Source organism: Podarcis cretensis (assembly GCF_951804945.1).
Source record: "Podarcis cretensis genome assembly, chromosome: 3".
Classification (NCBI taxonomy): Eukaryota; Metazoa; Chordata; class Lepidosauria; order Squamata; family Lacertidae; genus Podarcis; species Podarcis cretensis.
The window spans coordinates 104,058,631-104,084,698 of NC_137172.1; the positions used below are offsets into that span (position 1 = coordinate 104,058,631).

The 26,068-nt window shown below is 40.6% G+C and overlaps 1 protein-coding gene across 4 annotated transcripts in view; it reads left to right on the top strand.

Annotated features, from left to right (window-relative positions):
* Window positions 1-26,068, top strand: part of ATAD2B (ATPase family AAA domain containing 2B) — a 62,099-nt gene that overhangs the window by 26,248 nt on the left and 9,783 nt on the right. For 3 of the 4 annotated variants that reach the window (XM_079969639.1, XM_079969641.1, XM_079969642.1), the window contains 12 exons: window positions 84-195; window positions 932-1,047; window positions 2,321-2,495; window positions 4,072-4,160; window positions 5,834-5,993; window positions 9,682-9,772; window positions 17,536-17,847; window positions 18,100-18,232; window positions 18,671-18,857; window positions 20,266-20,451; window positions 21,419-21,554; window positions 23,385-23,581. In XM_079969639.1, coding sequence (XP_079825765.1) covers window positions 84-195; window positions 932-1,047; window positions 2,321-2,495; window positions 4,072-4,160; window positions 5,834-5,993; window positions 9,682-9,772; window positions 17,536-17,847; window positions 18,100-18,232; window positions 18,671-18,857; window positions 20,266-20,451; window positions 21,419-21,554; window positions 23,385-23,581 — 1,894 coding nt within the window. The remainder of the gene's footprint in view (window positions 1-83; window positions 196-931; window positions 1,048-2,320; window positions 2,496-4,071; window positions 4,161-5,833; window positions 5,994-9,681; window positions 9,773-17,535; window positions 17,848-18,099; window positions 18,233-18,670; window positions 18,858-20,265; window positions 20,452-21,418; window positions 21,555-23,384; window positions 23,582-26,068) is intronic. The other variant, XM_079969640.1, reaches the window with a different exon arrangement.

The following is a 26,068-nucleotide window of genomic DNA, read 5'->3' on the forward strand; positions in this document are numbered from 1 at the left end:
AGTTTCATTGGATGGCAACCCTGCTCACCTTGAAATTGAATGTGACCTAATTGAGTGCTGTTTTTGTATCTGTATTGAAACAGATGTCTGCCTATGAACTTCAGAGCAGAAGACTTGGCCTGTGGAATCCTGCGTGAACGAGTGAAAGTTGGTGCAAGTTTGGCTGATGTAGATCCTATGATTCTTGACAAATCGGTGCGTTCCATCTATTTGTCTTCATAACTATTTTACAACAAACTAATCGGAATTGCTAATCCGAAGCTTAAATAAATGCATAATTAGTTGCCTAATTAGATCAGCACTTGTGTTGTATATTGCTGACTCAAAAACAAGCAAACCAGGAAACCATAAATTACACTTCCAAAGTTAAAAATAAATTCATAGTTTAATAAACCTGGTTGTGAATGCCTACCTGTTCTATACCTGACATAATACATTAGATATAGGGCAAGTGGGAGCATGGGTACCAGAGAACAGTTGGGAGCCTTAAAATGCTCCTGTTTGTACCTTAGCTGGCGGGGGGGGGGGCTTGCTGTCAGTGTCAATCAGCTGATCAGTGGTGACAGCAAGCCTGCATCAGTCAGCTGAGCTGTGGAGTACCCCGTTGGGGCTGGCAGTAAGCACAAGTGCCCCATTGCATTGCATTGCATTGCATTGAATTGAATTGAAACCAGCAATGCCAAAGGATCTTCTTCTATAGGTATGGCAGGTGCTGTACCTGCAGAAGATTTTTTTCTTTTGGGGTCCCTTGATGTCAGATGACTGACACTTGGGAGGCTCTGCCCACCTGCCAAAATGGCCATGGTGGGGAATGATCCGGGAGGTGGGGATCCAACCCACTGCCTGGATCCTGTTCCTCACCCCTGTTCTAAGCTTATGCTGATTATACATGAAACCAATAGCTAAAAAATACTATTTATCTCCCTTTTAGGTACGCTTTGATAGCATAGGTGGACTGAGCAATCATATTCATGCACTTAAGGAAATGGTTATATTTCCTCTTCTTTATCCTGAAATATTTGAAAAATTCAAAATTCAGCCACCAAGGTAAGTAGATTTTTTCCCTTCATATAAATTTTCTTTGTATTTGATGTATATTGTTTTAATATATTGTGCTTGAGAAGGAATTTAGCATACTCTGGGATGTACTATGCCACTTTCCCCAAGATTGTCAACACAGAGGTGAAAGAAGCGTGATGTTGAAGGGAACATTTGGCCGGCTAAGTCCACCGTTCACTTATTTCTTGAAGAAACCATTCAGCACAACTAGTTGTAAAGTTCAGATTAAGTTAATTCCAGTACATACAATTAAAAGAACTATGTATTTGGCTCAGTCCAATTGACTAGGAGCTGTGATGGGGTGGTGATCACAAAAGTAATTTGAAGAGTGTACAATTTATTTATTTTTAGTTTGCTTAGAGTCTTAAATATGCATAAGGGATTTTACTGGATGATGGTCAGGACCTCTATAGCTTGTTGCTGTGGTTAAAAAAGGAGTGTTAATGTGGAAGGACTGATGAACCGAACATTTGCTTGTCTTTTGCGAATGTGTGTGTCAGGCCCTTTCTGAAGAATAAAGCAGAGGAGGCTTTTTATGTGTGGTCTAAAAAGCATAGTAGCATTTTGGATTTAATCTGACCAGGGAAAGAAGTTACTGCATTTTTGAAGATTCATGCAGTGATGTCAGTAGAGACGAGATGTGTTATTCAGAGCCTTTAAAATAACTACAAGAAGTTGGCAAAAAAGGGTTTCATGACATGGCAAACTTGTGCAGCAGGAGACACAGAGCTTTTCTAACAGAACCAATATGTTAAATCATAGAATCAACACTCTACTGTTCCTCTTGTGCCTTAATTGATTTCCTCTGCCTTTTCCCTCATTTTGTAAACTGCTTTGAGGTTTTTACAGTAAAGCGGTGTATAAATTTTATGAAATAAATAAATATTGGGTAGATTTGCATAAAGGTAAGAGAACCAGAGAGAGAGATGTTTGAATTGTAATCTTACCAGTAAAAACTTTTCCTCTTGGCAATCAATCTTTAGAAATATATCTGATGCTTCTTTTAATCTTTGATATTGCACTAGACCCCACTGACCTGGCAGCCCACACATCAGCAAGAAGTGATAGACTTACCTTTCTCTTTAAATGATTTGGAACAGAGAGAATAATTATTACATTCCCAAACAAAAAATGAACATACCCGGGGGGAAATGTTGGGCACATCATTATTGGCATTCGTGCCATGTGGGTAACAAATACTTTCTGCATCGAACAAGAAACAAAGAAATAGTGATTACTATATTTATCCATTTGTCTTCAGGGGCTGTTTGTTTTATGGTCCTCCTGGAACAGGTAAAACCTTGGTAGCTAGAGCTCTGGCCAATGAATGCACACAAGGGGAGAGAAAAGTTGCTTTTTTCATGAGGAAAGGAGCAGACTGTCTCAGCAAATGGGTTGGTGAATCTGAACGGCAACTTCGACTCCTCTTCGATCAAGTTAGTACACAACATTATCTCTTTGATAGTTTCAGCCAAAACAGGATGGGAGTGCTTGTCAGAAACGTTTTCATTGGAGGCTGTGATTCTGGAGGCAGGGATGTTAAAAGGCAGTAAAAATTCACCTATTGACACAGGGAGGGAAATAAAATCCAGGAAGCATTGCTCTTGCTCTGAACCATCTTCATTTGCAGTTGGTGAGATCACGTTGCCAAATCGGATTAGCTACATAATGTTGTAGCGTCATCATATTTTCTACTGGAACTTTTGCTGGAATCACAGCAGGAAGAGAAGAAGGGATTTGATTTAAGTAGCAGCAAAGTGTAGGCAAGAATGGCTTCACATTAATAAGCACAAAAGGGACATTAAAGCCAAGGCTCCTATGTAGGTCTACTCAAAGCTAAGTCCCATTGAGATTAATGGGGCTTACTCCTAATAAAGTAATGATAGGATTTCAGCTTTCAGTTTACTTTGGGACACATCCTCCCTCCACAATTGCTTTCACTCTGTGAAAATCAAAACAGGCATAATTTCTCATATCCCTAGTTTCTTATAGCAGTGCTTAATTGCACTGTGTTGGCAGATGATATAAAAAGATACAAAGGAAACATTTTATTATCTAGATTGTCTAAAGCTTTTGTTCACTAGCATTTTCAATGTACTGATTTAACTCAGCAGTATGGAATGGAGCCTAATTTCTTGCTACATAAAATGCAGGATTTTCTGTTTACGGAAGGTGTCTTCTTATGAACAGAAGCAGTCCTTCCCTGAGCAGAGTGAAAACTAAGCTCAAACTCTATAATTGTCAGATTTTGTTAGAAATAGTTTAAGTACGCTATTGGGTTTTTCTTAGAATACTAAATAACATGGAACACTTAGGTGAATTCCTAGAATAGAAACGTTCAAGAGGACAAAGCATGCTCTGTGTAAATGAGAATTTCAGGCTTGTTCTCTTTTTATAGTGTGTTCATTAAGCTTTTCTTTTTGTTGGATCGATTGGGTGTACCTGCTTGGAAAGAAATAGGAGCAGGTTGTTTGAGCAAAAAACTTGCTGTAGCTTCTTTTACCTTGAATTAGAAGATGAGGAACGTTACCCTGACAGTTCATACCTCTCAGCTGAACACTGGAAGAGTTGCAATGCAGTGATACTCTGGACCATCTCATATGGAACATAGACCAACAATTACAATTCCCTCCAAGCAGATGAACTGTTGAAAGTGAATCTTGGCTCTCACAAAAAGAAAATATTTGATGGTACTTGTATGACTGGCATGAGACAGGAGGTAGACTTATGAATGTAATCTTGCAGAATTTGAGAAACAACCCGTTTATTTTCCCCTCTTTTAACAACATCCTGAATCTGTACTATTATTGCTGTTGCCATTTAGTAAAATGCATTTGATCAGTGAACACCTTTAGTGGGTGAACTTTAGATTTATGACCAGAGTGGGTTTACCCAGAAGGACAGCAGTTCAAGTTAGACATTAATTAAAGGTACAGGTAGGCTTAGTCCTTGGCATTATAAACAAATGCTTTTCTTGTTCTTTTTTAACTAATACTGTTTGTTGCTCACCAGGCATACCTGATGAGGCCATCCATAATCTTTTTTGATGAAATTGATGGATTGGCCCCAGTCCGTTCTAGCAGGCAGGACCAGATTCACAGGTAATTCTAGTGTATTACTTCTGAATATCTTGTGTTGGCTCCACAGTTTCGTTGTTCACACAATGGTAGATCCAACACCTTTTCATATTAAGTGCATAGTGCGGGATTCAGGTAAGGGCTTTGTCAAGCACAAGGATTTCCACTTGCACAGTTGTGTTTTCCTGCACGCTCCCTGTGCCTTACACAGATCTTCTGTGGAGGGTTGGGGGACACGCCAGAACAGATTTAAGGGGTTTGTGGGGAGAAGAGAGGGAGGGGAAATTCTGTTATGCAGCCAAAGGTTCTTGTGTTAGTGGAAGCACTTTGTTGAATACCACCCATAAATATTTAGGCCAGTGAACATGATAAATAAAACGTAACATGAAAACTACTAGTAAGCAAATTGTCAGGAGAACGTTCTAAATGGTTTAACTGGATTCCCCCCACCCCAACTTTTATCTCCTGTGAACAAAATACTTTTTGTTAGCTTCTGCAAGGTAAGCTTCATTTTAATTCTAGCAACTTATTTGATCACTGATGTATAACTGATACAGGAATTGTGCACAAAGTGATGTGGCTGTGCTCTCTGGATGCTTATCAGTGGTACCTTATATGGTGGAAAGGGCTGTGGGGCTCAAATGCGGCTGTGAATAGATTGGAAATTTGCCCTGCAGCAGTAGTGATAGGCAAAAGATAGCTGGTATATCTCTTTGGCTTTTCCTTGGAGAGCCAGTGTGGTGTAGTGGTTAAAAGCGATGGTCTCGTAATCTGGTGAACCAGGTTCGCTCCTCCACATGCAGCTGCAGGGTGACCTTGGGCTTGTCACACTTCTCTGAAGTCTATCAGCCTCACTCACCTCACAGAGTGTTTGTTGTGGGGGAGCAAGGGAAAGGAGAATGTTAGCCGCTTTGAGACTCCTTCAGGTAGTGATAAAGCGGGATATCAAATCCAAACTCTTCTTCTTCCTTCTTTTTTATTTGGGAGAGATTGAACAACAACAAAAAAAGGTTTTCTCCAGACTTCGTGTAGGTGGGCAAGGATCAAACAGAAACAGTTTAAGGATTGCTCTTTACATTGCTTCTCTGTGGAGCATTGTCAGGGCATAAAAGAAACTCTTCTTTGTTCAATAATGGGATACAACATAACTTTGTGAGAAGACATATTCAGAATTATTATGCCTTTTGGGATCGAATGCTTGTCACTTGCATACTTAGGCCTTGTCTATGAGCAACACCAAAAATGACAGTTCATTTCAAGTGCTTCACTATAGTGTTCATAACTATAGTGTTGCTAACCTTGGCTGGGATCCAATCTCCCACAAGCAGTGTTTGACTCTGGACTCTCCTGCTGGTAGAAGGAGCCGACAATAATTTTTCTGACTTTCCTTCACAACGAAAAAATTTTGTACCCTCTGAAAATCTTCTGCAGAGGGTTGGGGGACCCAGCAAAAAAAGGGGAGTATTTTACAAGAGAATGATTCTGAATTGCTTTCCCCTTTCTGCCTGCAGGTTATCTCTGCCAAATCTTCTAAGGAAAGAAGGAACCCTTCCATTTGTGAATGGCTTAATTTGGTTTTGCCATACATGTCATGGTTATCCATGTCTTTTATTTAGGATGGTTATAAACATTTTTAATGACTGTATTTACATATTTTGAACGTTCTCCCTAAAAATGTGGTTGAAATGTTGTTTTAGCTCTATAGTGTCAACTCTACTTGCTCTCATGGATGGATTAGACAACAGAGGAGAAATCGTTGTCATTGGTGCTACAAACAGACTTGATTCTATAGATCCAGCACTCAGGAGACCTGGTCGTTTTGACAGGGAATTTCTTTTTAGCCTGCCTGATCAAAAGGTAAGAATGTGAAGTTGTTATTTTATTTCTTATATCCCACCCTTCCTCTCAAGAGCCCAGGACATTAGAAGCTAATTGAAAGCACAATACATAGTACAGCAAATAAGTCAGCATTAAATGATACAAATTCAAATAGGTAAACCAGGACTGATCAGAGACATTTTGATGCCTGTTGCAGGTCAGTAAACAGCAGCGGTAACAGTTTGCTGCACTTCCAAAGTCTGAGCTGCCTCATCTGCCTAATGGTAGGACAGGCTCTCATGTAAGCAAATTTTTTTAACTAAAGAGAACCTAGTAGTGTCAGATAGTTTTCTTATATTACATTTGAAAAAAACCTCTGTAGGTAAACCATATCAGTAAAAGTTCATGGCTTCCTTCATGCCAGCATTCTTATACTCAGCTTTTGTCTGAGAATAAATATAGTTCACTTCTTCCTGATATGAATGGGTGTACATCTTAATAGAAATAGCCAGCAACATTTTTTTTAAAAAAAATTCCAGAACTATAATCTCCTATATTCTTTTGCATTAACTTATCTTTATTGAAGTCCTCCTTTGAAGTATTAGCTTTCTATTATACTGCCTGAATAATCATGTTTGTGGTATTTTTCTGCAGTAATAAACTGCTTGTTAAAAATTAAATGGGGAAGCACATAATTAGTTTGGATTAAATGAGAGGGCATAAATTAACCGATTTGCCTGTAAAATTCTTTATATAATCATCCCAAGATTTCAGTTACTTTGGGAGCAAAAGTGAGCTTGGAGATACAATCTAGGGCAGTGATGGCGGACCTTTTAGAGACCGAGTGCCCAGACCGCAACCCAAAACCCACTTACTGTATTTATCGCAAAGTGCCAACAAGGCAGTTTAACCTGAATACTGAGGTTTTAGTTTAGAAAAAACAATTCATACATTAACATCTTTTGTCTTAAAAGAAGAACACAATAACAGAGCTTTCAATGATACAAACAACTTTTTATTGAAAGGTAAAAGTTTGCATTAAGATGATCCAAACAAAGTAAGGAGAGCAATCCCAAGTGCTTTCTCTGACTTAAAATTATTTGGCAGAGAATTCCACACTTTAAGAATTCCCCGCTTTTAAGCTCCAGCCCAAGCAAGCGTTCTTGGTGTGGCCCTCTGAGCACATGCAGAGCGGCGCCCCCAATCACGCCGTCCCCCTCATCGTGCCGCTGTTTCCTGAAAGGGCCCCAGGGGCTGCCCCATGTTCTAGCCCTGCTCCCTTGTCGAGCCCCGACTGGCCTCTATGCAGGGTGTGTAAAGCCTCAACCTTGCAGCAGCAGCAGCAGCAGCAGGAGGAAGGCGGCTGCTCAGAACTGTCGGCGGCCTACCAACGCAGCAGCATGCCTCTGAGCATGTGCAGAGCGCTGCACCCTCCCCACCCACAGCGGAAGCTCCCCAAGGGAAAACGTGCGTCCTGGAGGTTGTGGCTCCGTTTTGCACCCCCCAACGCCCCATCTGAGGTGCTCCTACTCAGACACAAGTCCCATGATCCATACCCAACCTCTGACAACAACATGAGCGCCTGCTTGGGGATGGTGTCGTGTATCCGAATGAGACCAATGCCCCACCCTGCCCTTCCCTTTGCGCCTCCCTGGCCACGAGGGCGCCTTCTCAGTCTGGGCATCCTGTGCTGAGCAAAAGGAGCCCTAAAGGCACTGCAGCAGACAGGCCAGTTTGGGGATTTCGGCTCTTTACTGTCCTGCTTGTGCAGCTCCCAAAACTGAAGGCCCACCATAATCATTGCCGGTGCTATTTCGCAACCCGCTCACGCAAAATACTAATTGCCACAATATGCTCCGGAAGCCTCCGTGCAGTTGGGCGCACTGAACAATTGGGCCAAAGAGTAGCTGTGCCCCCCATTTTGGAGAGAGTTGGTGCCCTGACGGGCATCACATCCCACTCCTGCCGCACAGTTTCCTGCTCCGACCCGCCGCGCACATGGCGCTCTGGCTGGCAAAGTTGAGCTGAGGACTCGACGCACTGCCCTTGCCTTCTGATGGCTTTGTGCTGGGGCAAGGGCGCACGTGCCAGCAGAGAGGGCTCTGAGTGCCCCCTCTGGCACACGTTCCATAGGTTCACCACCACTGATCTAGGGATTGGGTCTTATCCATGGGTTGGCAAACTAAGGGCTGCGGGCTGGATCAGGCCCAATTGCCTTCTGGTGCCGGTCTGCGGACGGTCCGGGAGTCGCCAGCGTGCACGTTCTTTCCCTCTCCCTCCCTCTCGCTCACACAGCGGCGGCGCCTCCTCCCTCCTTCCTCCTGGCTTCTCCCTGCCCTGCCTAGAGGAGGAAGGGGGCTGGGCTTTGTTGGTGCCAGCAGCAGCAGCAGCAGCAGCGCTTGAGCAGCTGCCATTTTAAGCAGCCCCTCTCCAGAGCTCTTTCGCGCGCCGCTCATCGTCCCGCTGCCGCCGCCAGCCCCTGCCGCTCGCAAGACACAGGTAAGTGGCCACCGGGGCTCGTGGTTCTCTTGCATCACCCCCCCCCAAAATATAGTCCAGCCCCCCACAAGGTCTGAGGGACAGTGGACCAGCTCCCTGCTGAAAAAGTTTGCTGACCCCTGGTTATCAATAGGCCAGTAATACCCATCTCTATCTCTCCCTGTCAATGAATGCCAAGGAGACTGTGGAAGCTGTGCAATGTTGCCTGGAAGCAGTGAAGACAGAATGCGGGCTAACAAGTTGAGCCTTTGTCTAGACAAGGCAGAGATGGTTTTGGCCAGTAGATGGGCTAATTCAGGACTGAGAATGCAGCTTGTCCTGGATACTTGTAAATTCCTATAAAGGTTCAGGGTCAGCTTGGGGAGGGGGGCTCCTGATGTTCAGGTAACTTCTATGACCAAGAGTGCCTTGTCTGAGTCACTGGCTGCATCTCTTCCTGGAGAAGTTGGATCTGGCCGCAGTATTACATGCATTGGTCACCTTCTGGGTAGATTACCGCAACAAGCGCTGTGTTGGGCTGTCCAGTGTTCACCAACTGTGGCTGGTGCAATCTGCAGCCACCAGATCACTGGACTATATATATAAGATTAGAATATTTTCAGACTATATTACACCAGCCATATATAAACTGTACTGGCTTCTTATTTGTTTGTGTAAGGTCCTAAGCGACTTAAGACACAATATTTGAAAGACCATTGCCTCTCGTGTGAACCTGTTCATAGGTTGAGATCATGAGCCAAAGTTAGTCATCTCCATTAACTTAAATTGATCAACTCTGAAAAGAGCACCACTTCCTTTCCCCAGCACAATAAAGGATCTGGTCGGGACACGAGATAATGTCTTTTCTGTGGCAGCATCTCTGTTATGGAATCCTGTATCTAGAGAGGTTAGACTGGTCCCACCCCCTGAAGACTTTTGGGCTGGGAATAAAAGCATTGTACATTTCAACTGACTTTAAGCAGCTTTTAATTTCGCAATGAAGATTTATGTTCTTGGTTTTAATGTTTTGATTTAAATCTGTTAATTGTGTATTGTATTTTTTCCCCTTCTAAAACTAATGGTGGATCTGGCCTGTAAGAGTCAAAAGATGATATAAAAATGTGTTAATAAATAATAATAAGGTGTGTGTGTATATATTTAAGTTAGTTGATTAACTTGTTCATGCAAGTGATAGGTTTGATATATTGTGATGCAGCTCTTAATACTGAATTTATTCTTTCTTTCCAAGGCAAGAAAGCACATATTCCAAATACATACCAGGGACTGGAACCCAAAATTGTCTGATCATTTTTTAGGAGAATTAGCGGAAAAATGTGTCGGTGAGTGGTATTATATTAGTGCTTTCACTTTAGATGTCTTTGCCCTTGAAAGGTTTTTTCTTTACTTTGTAAGAATCCTTAATGTGCGCTTATTAAATTATGTACATATGTACTGTTAAAACATATTAGAAAATTGAAATACATACTAATTTATTGCTCATATACTATCTTAACTGATGTTTCCTGTTACCAACACAGATCCTTTATAAGACAGTTTATATGTCGAAAACTTTGGCATGATTGATTATCCCTTTATAGGACTGAACATGCAAAGCTACCTAGCTTATGGGATACTGGTCTTCCAGAGGACAATGGCAGCTCTTTTTATATTACAAATAAAATAGAAAAAACCCAATTTGTTTCCCTACATGTGTGGATGCTAAAGAGTTCTGTCTTTTTTATTATTGAAATGGTTTTTGGAAGGCAACTGAGCTAAGAATCCTCAAGACTTTTAAGAGTATGCTAGTTACAGAATAGGTATTTCTTTCTCTAAAGTTGGACACTGGATATCTGAAACATACTATGGAGCACCAGACATGAAATACTGAGTAGTAGATTGGCTGTTCAAGATAAAAATAAGCCTTACCATACTAGCAACTATACTATAAAATCAGTAGGTTAGAAAAAGTGAGATGTGTTAACATAATAAATCAACCCTAAACAAATAACCATAGCCTCTTCCAAACAATTTTTCATCTTCTGTCCATCTTACTCTGCTAGTCAACAATTTTTAGGAAAACCACAACATCAGGTCACTGGGTCTACCACATCAAAACAGTAAAATTTTAAATTGAACACCATCCATTCAGTCAGCTACTGTACATCCGAATTATCCTCTTCATCCACAGGAACATCTACCTTCGAAGCAGCATTCCTCCACTTTTGATCTGCAAAGACCCCAACATCTTCTGGTGAGAAGAAAACAAAATATCCAGCAAATGACAAATTAAGCTTTGCCTGGTGTAAGAAAGCATGTGCCAAAACCCATTTCACGTAGATTCTTCTAGAGATTCTGCAAAAACCATTTAGTAGAAGGTAGATGATAACAAAATAGAATTTTGGTCCCTTCATGTTGTGACCATATTTCTATTTGAAAAAATATTAAGATTGCAACGACATGGCTTGGATATCTTATAAGAAAACGTGCCCTTTACTGTGGTGTAACCAATTGGATTTGAAGGGAAAATCTGTTTAATTAAACGGGAAAAATATCCCAGCTCTGCTTTTTCCTCTGAAATTAGATTTATATTTTAAATCCTGCAGTTGCAGTGCAATTGTTAGATGTGAAACTTGAAAGCTGTGGTGGCAGATCAAGTTAGACAAGAAATCTAGTTCCTATCATTGGCAAAGAGGTTGTCTCAATTTTTTCTCAAAAGGGCTTGGAATGTGTAGCCTATTTATTCAGCATTTTGAAAATTCATTGGGACCATTTAAACACATGTTTGCTTAGCCCTTAATTTCTTGCAGTTGCTAAACACTTTGCTGTTCACCCCTTGTGGGTTATCTTAAAGACAGAACTCTCCCAAATTGGATAGCATAAAGAAGAAAATGATGACTGAATTATCTGAAAACAATTTTGCTCAGCAGTCATGGATTGGGAGCATTCACTAGCATTACGCTTAGACATCTTAATGCTTAGATTTGTTTTGAGATTTTGAATTCCAGGTTCTGTAGTCATCAGGGCTGGTTTCTTGAGGCTAACATACTTTGGTTATAAGTTTGATTTGGCTTTTGTTTTTTTGTTTTTGTTTTTTAAGCTTGCACTTCAGAATTTTTATGTGGGACATTTAAGAAAAATTATCCCGTTTCAAGAAAAATAAATGCAAATTTGTGTGAAATCATTTAAAAAGCCAATTCTGTCAAAATAAAGCAGAAGTAATCAAGTGGCAATCTGTCTGAAGACCAATCAAAGTATTTGAGATAGGGATCAGACTGGAAGGGATCAAAATACATTATCAAGCCTTGGACCTATCAGTGTCTTTCAGCAAATTAACCCAGCATAATCCTAGCCCTGCTAAGCCGCTGTCAAAACGGGTTCTTCAGAGGGCATAGCTCTAAAATGGCTCATGCAAGTCAATCAAGCCATACATTTTAATGAAAGATGCAGTAACACTGTGGGTTTTTAATCAGTTTGGCATGAGGAAAAAATGTTCCTGCATGGATTTGGTCACAAACAAGCCTTTAGAATAAATTTATAAATTATGTTTCAATTTCTGTACCCAGCTCTTTTGAAAGCAGGATTTATTACTTGCCCAACGGTTCTCAAGAAATTATTCCAGAATTTTACACTTCAAATAGAAATCACTCAAGTTACCTCTAAATTTTATTTAATAATTTATAGACATTAATTTTCATAGTACAGATATCTTCAACTGAAATGTTCCTCTAATCTGTTTGTGGTATCATTCAGGCATATTCACTGCATGTGAATATCATCTGTGCCTTTTTTCGAACTAAGCAATCAATAAACACTTCTGCACTTAAATAGATTAAAATATAGATGATCAGTCTGGTTGCTCCAGTGTGCAATAGCTTATGTTGGAATTGATCTTTCTTAATTTGGTACCAAAGCTAGACGTAAATATTTTTGCCTCGATAGGCTTGTTTTTTAGTGCATGTTCATGTGTTGAATGAAAATCTCATTCCCCCCCCCACCTTCCACTTGATAACAATGTTGTCAATTCTTTTTAACGCATAGCTTCAGTTTACTTCAGTTATTCTAGTTTCTGAGAACATCTGCTTCATCCTGTGTAATGCCATTATGCTTCTCTATATTTCAGTGTGGTGTGGCACACAATAGGTCCTAGAAGCTGCTATGATCTAACCCTTGAATCTTATGTTAGCTCTCAGCTTCATCAATGCAGCCCTCCTTCCTCCAGTAGGTCGTAAATGAAAATGGAATTAAGTAGCATACAAAGCTGATCATTATGGAATTCTGATATTTGGATTTTATTTATTTGGGGTGTTTGTAATTTTACATACTGCTCTTATATCCCACTTGAAGATGTGAATTACTTTTGAAAAGGTGCTTTCTTACCTGGCATTCCAACTCAGTGGTGTAACGTTGGAAAATGTCGATCACTTCTCCTACCTAGGCAGTTATCTTTCCACAATGGCCAACATTGATGCTGAAATCCAGCATCACCTAAAGTCTGCGAGTGCGGCTTTCTCCTGATTGAAGTGCAGCGTGTTTGAGGACCAGGACATTCGCAGGGAAACCAAAATGCTTGTTTACAAAGCTATTGTACTGCCAACATGTACTGAGACATGGACCACTTATAAATGCCATCTCCAACTCCTCGAAAGATTCCATCAATGGTGTCTCCAAATTTTTTTTACTCATCATTTGGGAAGATAGGCGAACTAATATCAGTGTACTGGAAGAAGCAAAGATCACCATTGTTGAAGCAATGATTCTTCAACATCAACTTCGTTGGACTGGTCATGTTGTGTGGATGCCTGATGATCATCTTCCAAAGCAACTACTCTATTCCAAACTTAAAAATGGAAAGCGTAATGCTGGTGGTCAACAAAAGAGGTTTAAAGACTGTCTCAAGACAAATCTAAAAAAATGTAGTATAAACACTGACAACTGGGAAACACTGGCCTGCGAGTGCTCCAGTTGGAGAACAGCCTTTACCAAAGGTGTCATGGGCTTTGAAGACACTCAAACTCAGGACGCAAGGGAGAAACGTGCTAAGAGGAAGCACGCTTGGCTAATCCACACTGTGATAAACTCCTGCCCGGAAACCAATGTCCCCACTGTGGAAGGACATGTGGATCCAGAATTGGCCTCCATAGTCACTTACGGACTCATTGTTAAAACCGTGTTTATGGAAGACAATCTTACTTGGCTACGAGTGATTGCCAAAGAAGAAGAGAAGATTCTTTTTGTGTTTTTATGTGTACTTGCCACCAAAGACATACTAACTACTCCATAAATATAACTGCCTAGATGGTCTTTATTCTTCTCATATAGCTTGGCTGTCATTCTCTGTTCCTCCTTTAAGATTTTTAAGATTCTTTATTGTGTCAAGATGTCTCAGCTTCTATTCTGTTCCACTTTAGGCAACTTTTTCAGAGTGAAAGCATTCAGTGCTATTCTTAATAAGCACCAAAGTGAAGTAATATTCAGTTCATCCTCCAAAGCTGGATGAGTTGGATGACTTGAAACATGCCATGATCTTACAAGTGCTCCTATTATTAGCTTTTTCATCTGGTGCTTTTGTATGATAATCTCCCCCACCCCACTATACCCTTTCTGTGATGCCTGAATTAGGCTAATTATGTCATATGTGCTAACCACAATTGCCTGAAAACCATGTTTTCATAACCCACAAAACTATTGTTTCAAACCATGGTTTAGAGGTTTGCTTGTTTTTGGATTTCTTAGCAGAAATCTTCGTGTAAGAAATCAGGAAGTGAATGAGGAAATTGTCATGGTGAGGGCAGGGAATGTAGAATGTAATGTCCAGAGCGTGTTCACTGTTCAGTTTACCAAACTATGGTTTGGAGGTTTGAAATAAGACATCTGAACTGGGCCACTTAGCAATTTGGTCATAGCCAAATCGTTGGAGATAGATTTAATTGGCACAAGGTTTGGGTGTTCCAGTGGCCCTTTTGCACTGTTGTCTTTATGCTCTGTGCAAAACTGATTCCACTTTTAATGTTTTAAAATATTTCTTTCTACAGTACATTACATACCATTCTCTGTGCAGATGTCTTCTATATTTCTATTTGCCTTCTGTCCGTCCCCCCACCCAGAGTCATCTTTGAAAATTTCCACATTGCATGATATGCTCTTTGTCAATAAATTTCTACACATGATCAGGGTACCATTTAGGCTCCATGTTCAGGCTCCATGTAATGATTCTTTTACAGCAGCTATCTTACACTTTTTCAGACCCAGAATCCACTTTTAGCACAAACATGCCTTTGGGGACCCATTTCTTAATCTTACCTTATATTTGCAAGGTGGTAGTACTCCTGTTGTGACATACTTTGCATCAGGCTGCAGCCTACAAGTGGGTCCTGAAGACCAGTGTTCTAGATTACCTATATTTCTGATTGATGTGAGTTATATATATCCCAATGAATACTCTCACATATTCATATCCCAGTGAATACTCAGAACCAGCCTTTGAACCTTGCACTTCCCCATTGAAATAATTGGTCACTAGAGATCTAAAACAATGTCCCTATTCTTAACCTGTTTTGTCTAACTTCTCTCACTATTTTACTTCCTTATCTTATCAGATCTCTCCTCCATAACCATATATGACTACTCTTCTGGTTTAAAATATGTAAAATTTGTTTGTCTTCCAATGTGAGATTATTCTCAATAACTCATAAGAGTAATGAGATCCAACTTTCTCTATTGTAGCCTATATGATTATTTAGAAAGCAGTTGATTGGGCCATGTTTGCAATGGGCACACCAAGCCCAATATCCCATAATAGCTTAAGGTGTCCAAAACGTGCCTGTCTAAGAATTGTCAGACATAATTCAAATTAAGACCTCAAACTATCACCCAGGGGTGTTTTTTTTTTGTTTGTTTGTTAAATTGAAACTGTTCTCTGTCACTTTATGAACACCTTTTAAGAATATTTTTAATTAGCTGAAGTCTCCTATTAGCAGTGGTGACCTTGTACTCCAGTAAGCTGAGCTGATTTTTTTTTTGGGTTGTAATATGTTTGAAGCAAATTGCATAGGGAATCTATTTCTGTACGCTCTAGATCATAATACATCTAGGGTGATGCAGCTACAAACAGTAATGGTGGAATAATTAACTGCAATCTTTTCCAAGATAAGCCAGTATATTTTCCTTAGGGAACTAGGAGAACTGTCAATGTTTTAATATAGAAAATAAACAAATTAAAGCTCCAAACTTAAGTTTGTGCACAGGCCCTAAGTTGATTTAGTCCAGTGATGTTCCTTTTAAGTAGTAAGTAGCTCTCCCCTCACCCCCCCCCCCCCCGGAACAACCTGTGTAAGAAAGCAGAATGGGCATTTTAATGTGGATTGTGTTTTAGGTAAGAAACAGTTCATGTTTTCAGGAGGCAAACCAGATAATGCCTTGCTCAGTGACAGTAGGCAACACATCTTCTCATTGGCTCTGGCTAGCCTAGATAGCACATTCAGTCACAGAATAATGCTGTTGGAAGAGGCTATATCTACTCTGTGTGACAATGGACAACACCAGCTACAGTGTCTTTCTTTTACCAAGAAGCTTCTAAGTAGGAGCAGCTAATCAAAAGCAGAAGCTTCCAGTCTTGTGCCTGTCCTTGTTATGGTAAATCATGAGATTAGCATTAAGTGTATTCCACTAGGTACTCAATAAATAGTTTTGGTGAGTTCCTGGGAATGCAAAAATATTGGGGTGTTTAGGAGCTGGGGGGTCATACGGCATTGCTGCTGAGCTACTTTTCACGCAACAGAGATGCTGCTAAAAACTCTTACTGATTGTTAGTTATCGCTAACACAGCAATGCATTTAAAAAGTGCTTAACAAAGGCAACGTCAGTATCACGGTGGAGGCATGGAGACTGTAAATATGAGGACAGGAACCTCTTGGTAAGCAGTTGTAAATGCTTAACATGGCAGGGATTGCTTGCCATAGGAAGTGAGCTGTTCTCTCCCTCCCCCTCCCCCCCCCCCCCGATTAAATTATGTTTCAGACAAAATAATTTTTCTTGGTACTTTAGAAATTATGCTTATGTATCTGTTATATTTGTATAAGCACATAATTTTGAATACACTTTCTGACTGCTGTAGAGCAGGGTGGCCAATTTTCTTGGGGAAGGAAGAGAGGGAGGGTTGCGCTAACTGAATCACCCATGTCCCTTCTTCAGCTGCACCAAATTTCCCTAACAATTTACTGTATAACTTTAGACACATCAGCTAAACGTTTTCACAGGCAGCCAACATTTTGCAAGAACAAAACTTAGTCATATCCAGAGTATGTTAGTAGCACTTACATGCCACTGACATTAATATTGACTAAGTAAAGCTACACTGATTTCATTAGGAGCTAAGTTCAGCAAATACACAGAGTGACCACTCATAATATAGAACATTCTGTACTGAATCTTGTAGAAATGTCCGGAATAGCACAGCTGTCTATAAGGCAGGATCACAGTAGTTTTGGCTGTTCAAAGAATGATGTGGAAAACCTGGATACCAGCACAGAGATTGTTTCCAAGTCTCCTTAATCATGATGGTTAGTTTACTTTCCATGGAAGGAGAGAGCAGGAATTCCTCAATGCATGGAAGGTTTCTTCCCTGAAAGCCAGACCCAACATTGTTTCTAGTGAGTCTTCAGCAGATGCAGCAAGTGCTTCCTGTCTTTTCACGAGGACTTGACTTTTTCTACCTCAACGAAGGCTTTATTTCTTAGTTCCAATCCTCCTGAGATTGGATATTTGCTTACATAGTGTTCCTGCACACCTGAGGTCCATACACCACTCGGGTAATGTCGAACAGTAATGTATTTACACTTGCCTTTGTCTCATAGGTTCTTCTGCAATGAATTTTTTTCAGAGGCTTGGTTATTCTTAAGAGAGAGTTTTAACATTTGCTTCTTCAGTTGCCAGCAGGTGGTTTGATTTATATTAAAGCTGCACATATTACTAAATGCACTGTGAATGAATCTGACAGAATGCTGCTGGCTGCTTTCGGCTTCAGGCGGGTGCTTGACATATGCAAAACATTGGTGCTGCTTTATGGAACCTTTGTATGTTTTCTTTCTTCTTTCCTGTGCCCTAGGGTATTGTGGAGCCGACATAAAAGCACTTTGCACTGAGGCTGCCTTGATTGCCCTGCGACGACGCTATCCTCAGATCTACGTCAGTAGCCAGAAACTGCAGCTAGACGTCTCTTCAATAGTTCTCAGCGCACAAGATTTTTACCATGCAATGCAGAATATTGTGCCTGCCTCTCAACGTGCCGTAATGTCTTCAGGGCATGCACTATCTCCCATCATAAGGCCACTTTTGGAAAGAACCTTCAATGACATTCTGGCAATTTTACATAAAGTGTTTCCTCATGCCGAGTTCAGCCAGGCTGACAAAAGAGAAGGTATTTTCATCTTTTCACTCCAATCAGTCTTGTATCAGATTAAAAAACAAAACAAGAACAGTTTTAAAGTAATGTTTTGATGAAGACTGTGGGGCATTATATTAAGTGTATTCTTGCAAAAGGTTTCATTTCCTCCCTTTTAATTACAGCTTCCTTTTATCTTGGCCAAAATATATTTTAAGCACCCGTTTCATGATGTTTGAGGGAGGTGTCAGCTAACGTATTAATCGGCCTTTAATTTTCATTGAACAGATGCAACTAGTCTAATTTTGGACGATAGTGAAGATGAGCATGCTTCATCAATATTTGAGACAAGTTGCCAGTCGGGATCACCAAAGAAACATTTATCAGCTGCTGTACACAAACCTTACCTTCATTTTACAATGTGAGTAGATTTTCTGATAACTTTATCATCAAGACTTACACAGGAATAGCTGCTTGTAGTGCCTGCATAAATTTGTGATTTATGATACTATTCTGGTATAGTCTTTGGTTTGGTCTGGTGTATTCTTACCCTAAACCTTTCTTCTAGAGAGATTTATAGAATCAACCAATAAAGATTCTTCGTTTATGCTTGCTTCTCTTGCCATCCCGCTCCCCCACCCCCCGGCCACCACCCATTTCCCTACACCTGATAAACCCCCTCTGCTAAGCTGACTTAACTCCCTGCTAGAGTGTCGGGCATGCTAATTGCAGGTGTGTTGCTATAATTCATTCAACTTGCTCACTAGGAAGCACTTAACAGTACTCAGTGTATGGCAAAAATATATGGTAAAAACAGATCCGGTCTAAACAAAAATTAAAATGTTAAATTTTGTTTCAGGTCAGCTTACCATCAGCCCACCTCCTACCGGCCAAGATTACTGCTTTCTGGAGAGAGGGATTCAGGTCAGACTTCGCACCTTGCTCCAGCACTTTTGCACTCGCTCGAAAAAATTGCTGTGCACAGATTAGATCTGCCAGCACTTTATTCAGTCAGTGCCAAAACACCTGAAGAATCATGTGCGCAGGTTAGTCTGCCTTTATATCCCTTTTGACCTTTTGTGCAACATGTCACACGCAGAAAGTTTCCCATCAGCTTTCCGTGAAATAAATGTCAATAAGGAATCCCTCTTTGCAAACATACCATGTGGATGGGAAATTTTAAGTGTTCCTAGAGACACAGATAGGGGTTTCTGTGTGAAGCAGAAGCCTCAGTTAAAGCTGTGTCAGACAACTAAAAGGGAATCCTGTACCCATCTCCCTTTCTACCCAAGTCCACAGAATTAAACGACAATGAACTCTTAAGGTGCCACAGTACACTTCTGCCGAAGCAAGAAGTGTCACTGCCAGAGCTATGCATGCTTCTCTGGTCTGAGACAAAGCATTTCCGGTCACCAACTGTCAGAAAGAGACTGAGCTTGGTGGAATTTGTTAAAAATGTTTAAGATTGCTGTCAGTTTATCTTGAATGGTGAGATTGCTACGTCACTTGCAGGGTGAGAAACTTTTTAAGCTTCAGGGCTGCCTTTCTTCTTGGTTCAACCATCCACCCTTCTTTTTACAGATTTGTAAAAAGCATTTTAGCTTTGGCACCAACAAGAGGTATTTTCAGTCCTAAAACTTGCGAGGGAGAATTCTGTGGGTTGAGTGGGGAGGGCTGTCAGTTCCCTATTCCCAGGCCGCTGGGTTCTCTTTTAACTTACCTGTTTAGGTTGGATTAAATCTCAGCTTTGCAGAAACCAACAATATCTTCTATAAAAACACTTCTGAAAACCTTCAGCTTCTCTAAATGTTCTTTGTTTTTAGGCTGCACATGTAAGCTCTGTCATAGCATTCTCTGAGCCAAAGCTATGGCTGTACATGGAATATTTAATATTATTGGGGAGGGAATTGACAGTTGTTAAGTCCAAAGACTTCATTGTTAACTGTCATCTATAATCATAACCCTGCTATCTCATATCCATTTAAAGTATAGGAAAAACACAGAATGGTATGTTATGGAGACGATTTTGAAACATGCCGCCATGCTATGTCTGAAGTTATTGGCAAGATGCAGAGCGACCATTAATTTCAGTTTAGTTAAGCGGTGGCATTTCAAAATTGAGAGGAAGCAATGTTTGAGAATATTATACCAGTAAAAAATAATAATAATCAGAAGAAGCAATAAAAAAGTGCTGTTTAATGTTCTTATGCAAGTTAGTGATTTTTGTGATGATAGATGATTAGAACAATGCTTTGAAGTTTTACTAAGACAAGACCGAGATACTTTGGAGGCTTAACGTGAATGCATATGGAAAATAGCTATTTAAATCTAACCTTTAAGAAAGATACAGTTGAAAATACTACATTCTTAAATGTTTGTGTGCATAAAATACAAATAATTTTTTAAAAATTATTTTCTTAATATCATTTTAACATTGGTATCCTCTTAAATTAGATCTTTCGTGAAGCAAGAAGAACACTACCGAGTATTGTTTACATGCCTCATATTGGTGATTGGTGGGAAGCTGTCAGTGAAACTGTGAGAGCTACTTTTCTAACTTTGCTGCAAGACATACCATCATTCTCACCTATATTTCTACTCTCTACCTCTGAAACCATGTATAGTGAATTGCCAGAAGAGGTGAGCATGGCGTGATTACTTGAGAAGTGGAATCATTGTAGGGAAAAGTGAACCTGAATCAGAGAGGGGCTTGAAATGTGCATGTAGGGATGTCCACTTGGAGGGAAACTTCTGCCCCAATGCTGAAGTACCGCATTTTTCGCTCTATAAGACGCACCAGACCACAAGACACACCTAGTTTTTGGAGGAGGAAAACAAGAAAAAAAATTCTGAATCTCAGAAGCCAGAACAGCAAGAGGGATCGCTGCATAGTGAAAGCAGCAATCCCTCTTGCTGTTCTGGCTACTGGAATAACTGCACAGCCTGCATTTGCACACACATTTCCCCTTACTTTTTAGGAGGGAAAAAGTGAGTCTTATAGAGCAAAAAATATGGTATCTTTTTATTCCTGAGGGTGTTTAACAAACCACTTGTACTGTGGCAAGAATGGGGGGCTGGTTGTATGTATCGTTAGATTGGGATAATGTTGCTTACTAATGTAAATCAAACTTTGGAAGCTGGCATTGCAAAATTAATTTTGTCTAGGTGGTGGTACCGCTGACGACGACATGTTAGAAAAATACCCTAAAACAAGAAAGCAAATGTTTCCCGTTCTAATTTGGAGCTTCTGTCCAATGTTCTTTTCTTGCCCTGACACTGCCTTATTTGGTCCGCTAGGCTCAAGCCCCCCCTCTGTGATTGTCAGACTAGCTGTTTTTGTTAAATGCTATTGAAACAATGCTGTTTTTTACCCTAGTGTGTGTTTTTCTTCCCTGCTGAGGATGTAACCAATTACTAGCTTTTGCTAGGACCAAACCAAATTGGCACGTGCAATTTAGCTACCCCGTTTTCAGGCAGTAAAATTATGAGGGTCATTTTGTCTATTTTACGTAGTGGGAGGGGGTGGTGTAGTAAAATTTGCTTGTTTTGTTCGATTAAGTAGCTCGAGGAGATTTTCAGCTGCCTAATTCTCATTGATTTTATGTAGGTGAAATGTATCTTTAAAATCCAGTATGAAGAGGTTTTTTATATTCAGAGACCTAGTGAAGAAGACAGGCGCAAATTTTTCCAAGAGCTTGTCCTCAATCAAGCATCTATGCCTCCTCCAAGAAGGAAACAAATTGGTAAGTTAATTCTCTATAAAGTCCAGAATGTATGTAATTTTCCACCTGAAAGCAGCCCTGCTTGTGTTCATTTTGAAATAAGATTAGAAATAGCAGTCGTTGTTGGTGATGGTGCATAGGATAAATATTTGCATCCACACCATGGTGTTACATGTTCATTGAATGATGTGGAATTAAGGATGGGCAGAGAAGTGGCTAAGTTTGCATATGACACCAAAGTATTCAGGTTGGTGGAAATCCAAGATTGTGAAGAGCTCTAAAAGCAAAGTAACAAATTGAATGAAACGGGCAACAAACTGGCAGATGAAGCCCAATGTAAATAAATGTCAAGTGATGCACATTTGAGAAAATAAAATCTTAACTTCCCATGTACACTGATAGGGTCTTGACCTTGCAGTGACACCAGGAACTCTTGGGAGTTGTGTTGGATAGCTGTGGAAAGCATGTCTTCAGCGTGTGGCAGCTGTGAAAAAGGAATGCCACAGTAGGAATTATTACAGAAGACATAGACAATAAAAATTCTGGTGTTGTAATTAGTATAGAGTACAGCCATATTTGTAACACTAAACCAAAAACAAACCCCATGGCTAAATGGTCGCATACCTTAGCCTTTTCCGATATTTGTAACGCTATGCAGTTCTGATCATCCCAGCTCCAAAATGGTATTGTAGAGCTGGGAAAGGTGCAGGAAGAGTAACCACAATTAACAGAATTGCTTGAGCAGGCCAGTTCCACCGCACTCCCTCAGCTACATTTTTTTCTCTCAGCTATTACCTCAACATACATTCTGGAGGCTGGTTGGTTTCCTGAACGTGTTAGAATTAAAGGCAATAAATGGGCTGAATAGGCTGCCAGAATAGCATCTCAGTATGCCAACGAGCACCCATTTATATATTTTTATATCAGTCTTCATATCTAAACGGATTGTAAAATTGTTGAGAGTTGTGGGATAGCCATATTCAAAGCAGTAAAGACTTTGAAACGGATAGCAGCTTTGAGAGAAAGAAGGAAGCATGAACTGAGCAGAAATTTAGAGAGCTGCCCAAAACAGCACCCAATCACTAGATTCTGCCAGTGTGGTCTTGGATTTTCCTGCACTAGAAACTTTTTTACTCCTACCCCCATTGCCTGCTTATAGAACCTCCTAGAAGCTTGCCTGTATGTAAATCTTAAGGGGGAAAGGCAGACAGTTTTTGTAGTGGCTTCAGATTAATTGGGGTTTGGGATTTGGAACATTTTCCTTGGCACTGAAAGGAAACCCATCTTTCGGTGGAGTTGACTTACAACTTGGCAGGCATTAGTTGTGCTTTCCTATCAGTGGCGTAGCGTGGGGGGTGCAGGGGGGCTGGCCGCACCGGGCGCAACATCTGGGGGTTAGGGAAATCCACGGGTTAGGGGGCGCAAATGCATGGGTTAGGGGGCGCAAATTACTTGCTTTGCCCCGGGTGCTGATAACCCACGCTACGCCACTGTTTCCTATAGACTGAAGGAGTCAAAAATACCTCTGGCTCTAACTTTCTGATAGCTGTGATAGAAGGCCATGCAGGATCTTGAGATTCCTGCCACCCTGTCTCTTGTCAACCCCTCTTATTGAGGGAAAGGTGTCTGGTGCTGAGCAGGCTGTCATTGTTCGCAGTAATTGTAAAGTCCCCACAATATGGTTACTTCAGTTTGGTGTGCAGAGCTGAGATAAGGAGTGCAGAGTTCTTGGCATTATAAAGTCTGATAAGGATAAAAAGTAGGAAATTCACTGTGTCGTGTGAAATTTTCCAAGGATGTAATCTGAAAAGCCTATTTTGCCTGACTTTTTGATTATTCTTTTTTTCAAAGCTCTTTCTGATATGGAGGTGCTTCCTCTTGCACTACCATTTTCTACTCGCCAGCTCTCAGAGGCAGAAAAGCAGCGAATGGAGGACCAGGAAGAAAACACACTGAGAGAACTGCGATTGTTTCTTCGGGATGTTACCAAGAGATTGGCCACAGACAAGCGCTTTAACATCTTCAGCAAACCGGTGGATATTGAAGAGGTCTTGTTTCAGTAACGTGCAAACAATGAAGTTGACCTTATTAGTGATTAATTAAGAATACATATATTAGTTATTACTGCAGATATCCCTGATCTAACCTGCTTTGCATATTTACAGCAATTGTGGCTTAATTTTAACATTTGAAGCCACAGCTAACTTATTTCGGCAAGAATGCTAACCTATAGAATACTGTATTGTTCGAGCTGCTTCCATTCTGTAGCAAAAAATTATTTGTTCACAGGAAGCAGATGTAAACTGTTTTATCTGGAGTAACACCACATAGCTAATGGGGATGTTGAAAGAAATTTATTGAATTGTAATGCCTCTGCCAGAATATTTCACAAATTAAACTATCATCTCTCTCCCCTTGCCTGTTTCTGGCCAAAGTGAAAATTGAAAATTTATAAATCTGTAATGACACCATTTGATCTGACAACTTGTAGTCAACTACAAATATAGTTTTATAAAAAAATAAGACTGAATTTGGCGACTTAAGTTTGAGTCACTGTTAAATTTTCTGGGCTTTGCCTTTAGAGTAAAAAAAAAAGTTTAATGTTCTGTATAAAATTAAGCAGTGAATGGCAAAGCTGCATAAACAAGTAATCTTGTTTACTAGAAAATCACTTTTAGTTCATGTTTACAAGCAAATTTGTGACATTCTGTCCGATTTTCGGTCAACTTCAAAGCTCAATTTTGCACAGATAACTTAAGAAATAGCCATTTGTGGTGATGTGCTTATAAAAATGTAATTTGCATTGTGCTAGCAATTGGGGGCTTGATAGTGCAAGGAATAGCTCTATCAAAGGTGTGCTCTATCAGATGGTCTGCTTGCGATCAATTCAGACCTCTGGTGACGGCAGTCTGTTTGGAAGGAAATGCCTGCTTTTTGTGCATTCTGCAATTTCCTCCTCCAGTAGCTCACTGGGTGGAAAGAAGAGAGCCTGGAAAGAGAAAGGGAGGGGACAGAAATACATGGGCGCGGCCCCATCCGCAGTTGTCATGAGACCATGACAGATTACCAAGGGAATGTGGCCGTTAAAAAAGAATGGTAGCCCATCCCTAGTCGAAAAAGTGCTGTGGAAGAGTAAATTACTGGCTCCATTTTGCAAATTTGTAACTGGACCACTGGTTAGGTTTCTGAGTGGTATCAGATCAGTGGCAGCTATACTATTTAATATGAAAACACAGCCCCCAATCTAGACTAAGAGCAGTGAATATTGATATACATTTATTGGGTGAGATCTAATGTTGTGCCAGCAGGCATGATGATAGAACTTACGCTCCCTCTTTTCAAAATCGAAGCTCCTTGGCCCTATCTTTTGTTCTGGAGGGTTCCCCAACTCTCCACAACAGATTCTGAATGCATGCAGGAGACTACAGGGGAGAGGAAAAAAAGGGTCAAGTCCTGTTTGTGCAAGGGACGGCCGGGGACGGACACCACAGTTGAATATTGCCCTTTCTGTGTATTTGCTGTTTTCGAATACTACCTGAAATGTTCCAAGGTTCAAAATAGATTCCTGTGTTGAGCCCTAGCTCAAATCAAGACCTGGTCATCACTTTAGCCATTAGATTTTTAAAGTTCTGTATATGTAACCAATTTCTTGTGCTTAAGAGGTGTTTTCTACCATACATCTTTAACATTACATGAGCTCTCTTGCAAGTCACTCCTGTCTAAAAATGTAAACTGACGAGTTTACTGATTTAGTTGAAAAATGTAAAAAATAGAAAATAGTTGATTCATGGGCATGAAGCTGGTCCAAGAAAAGACAAAAAGCTGTGCTCGGAGGACTTTCAGGCAGGGAGGAAGGGACCAGTAGAATTCCTCAGGGACATTTTAAAAGTGATCCAGAGATTCACAAATGCACTTTGCAGCATGATTGTAGTTTTTATTCCAGGGTGCACATTTGTAGCGCCTGCCCCAGCCTAAAGTGAGAGACAGGCAGGGTCTTGTTTCCCACATTGCACAGGCTTTGATATGGGCATTCAGAAGTAATGGAACAGTATTGATGCTTCAGAACTTTGTCCAGACCTCAGCGCAACTGCAGGGACAAACCTCCGCCCTTTTCCCCAGTGGTGGGAGCTCATTCCTTTGACTGCATGGAGCTCCAGAGGTATGCCAAAGAACTACAGCATTTTTAAAAATTATTTTATTCCATGATTGCAGTTCACCTGCTATAAAGGCCTCCTCTTAGGTGAGGATTACATACTGTGCACTATTTGATAGGGGCACCTGTAGAAGGGCCTCAGATGCTTGGGTAGCTATATCTGGGCCAAAGCTATCTTTAGGCAATTGGACTTCCAAGCAATTTCGGTCTTTAAATCTGTTTCATCTCCCCTCTTCCTCAAATATTAAATGCCCATCAAATGTAAAATCTATATTGGGCTCTTCTTTTCATGGGATGGGGCAACTCCCCTATGACAAAAGGTCACAGCATTCGAGCTTTTTTGGTTTAGAGCAGGCTTCCTCACCCTCAGCCCTTCAGATGT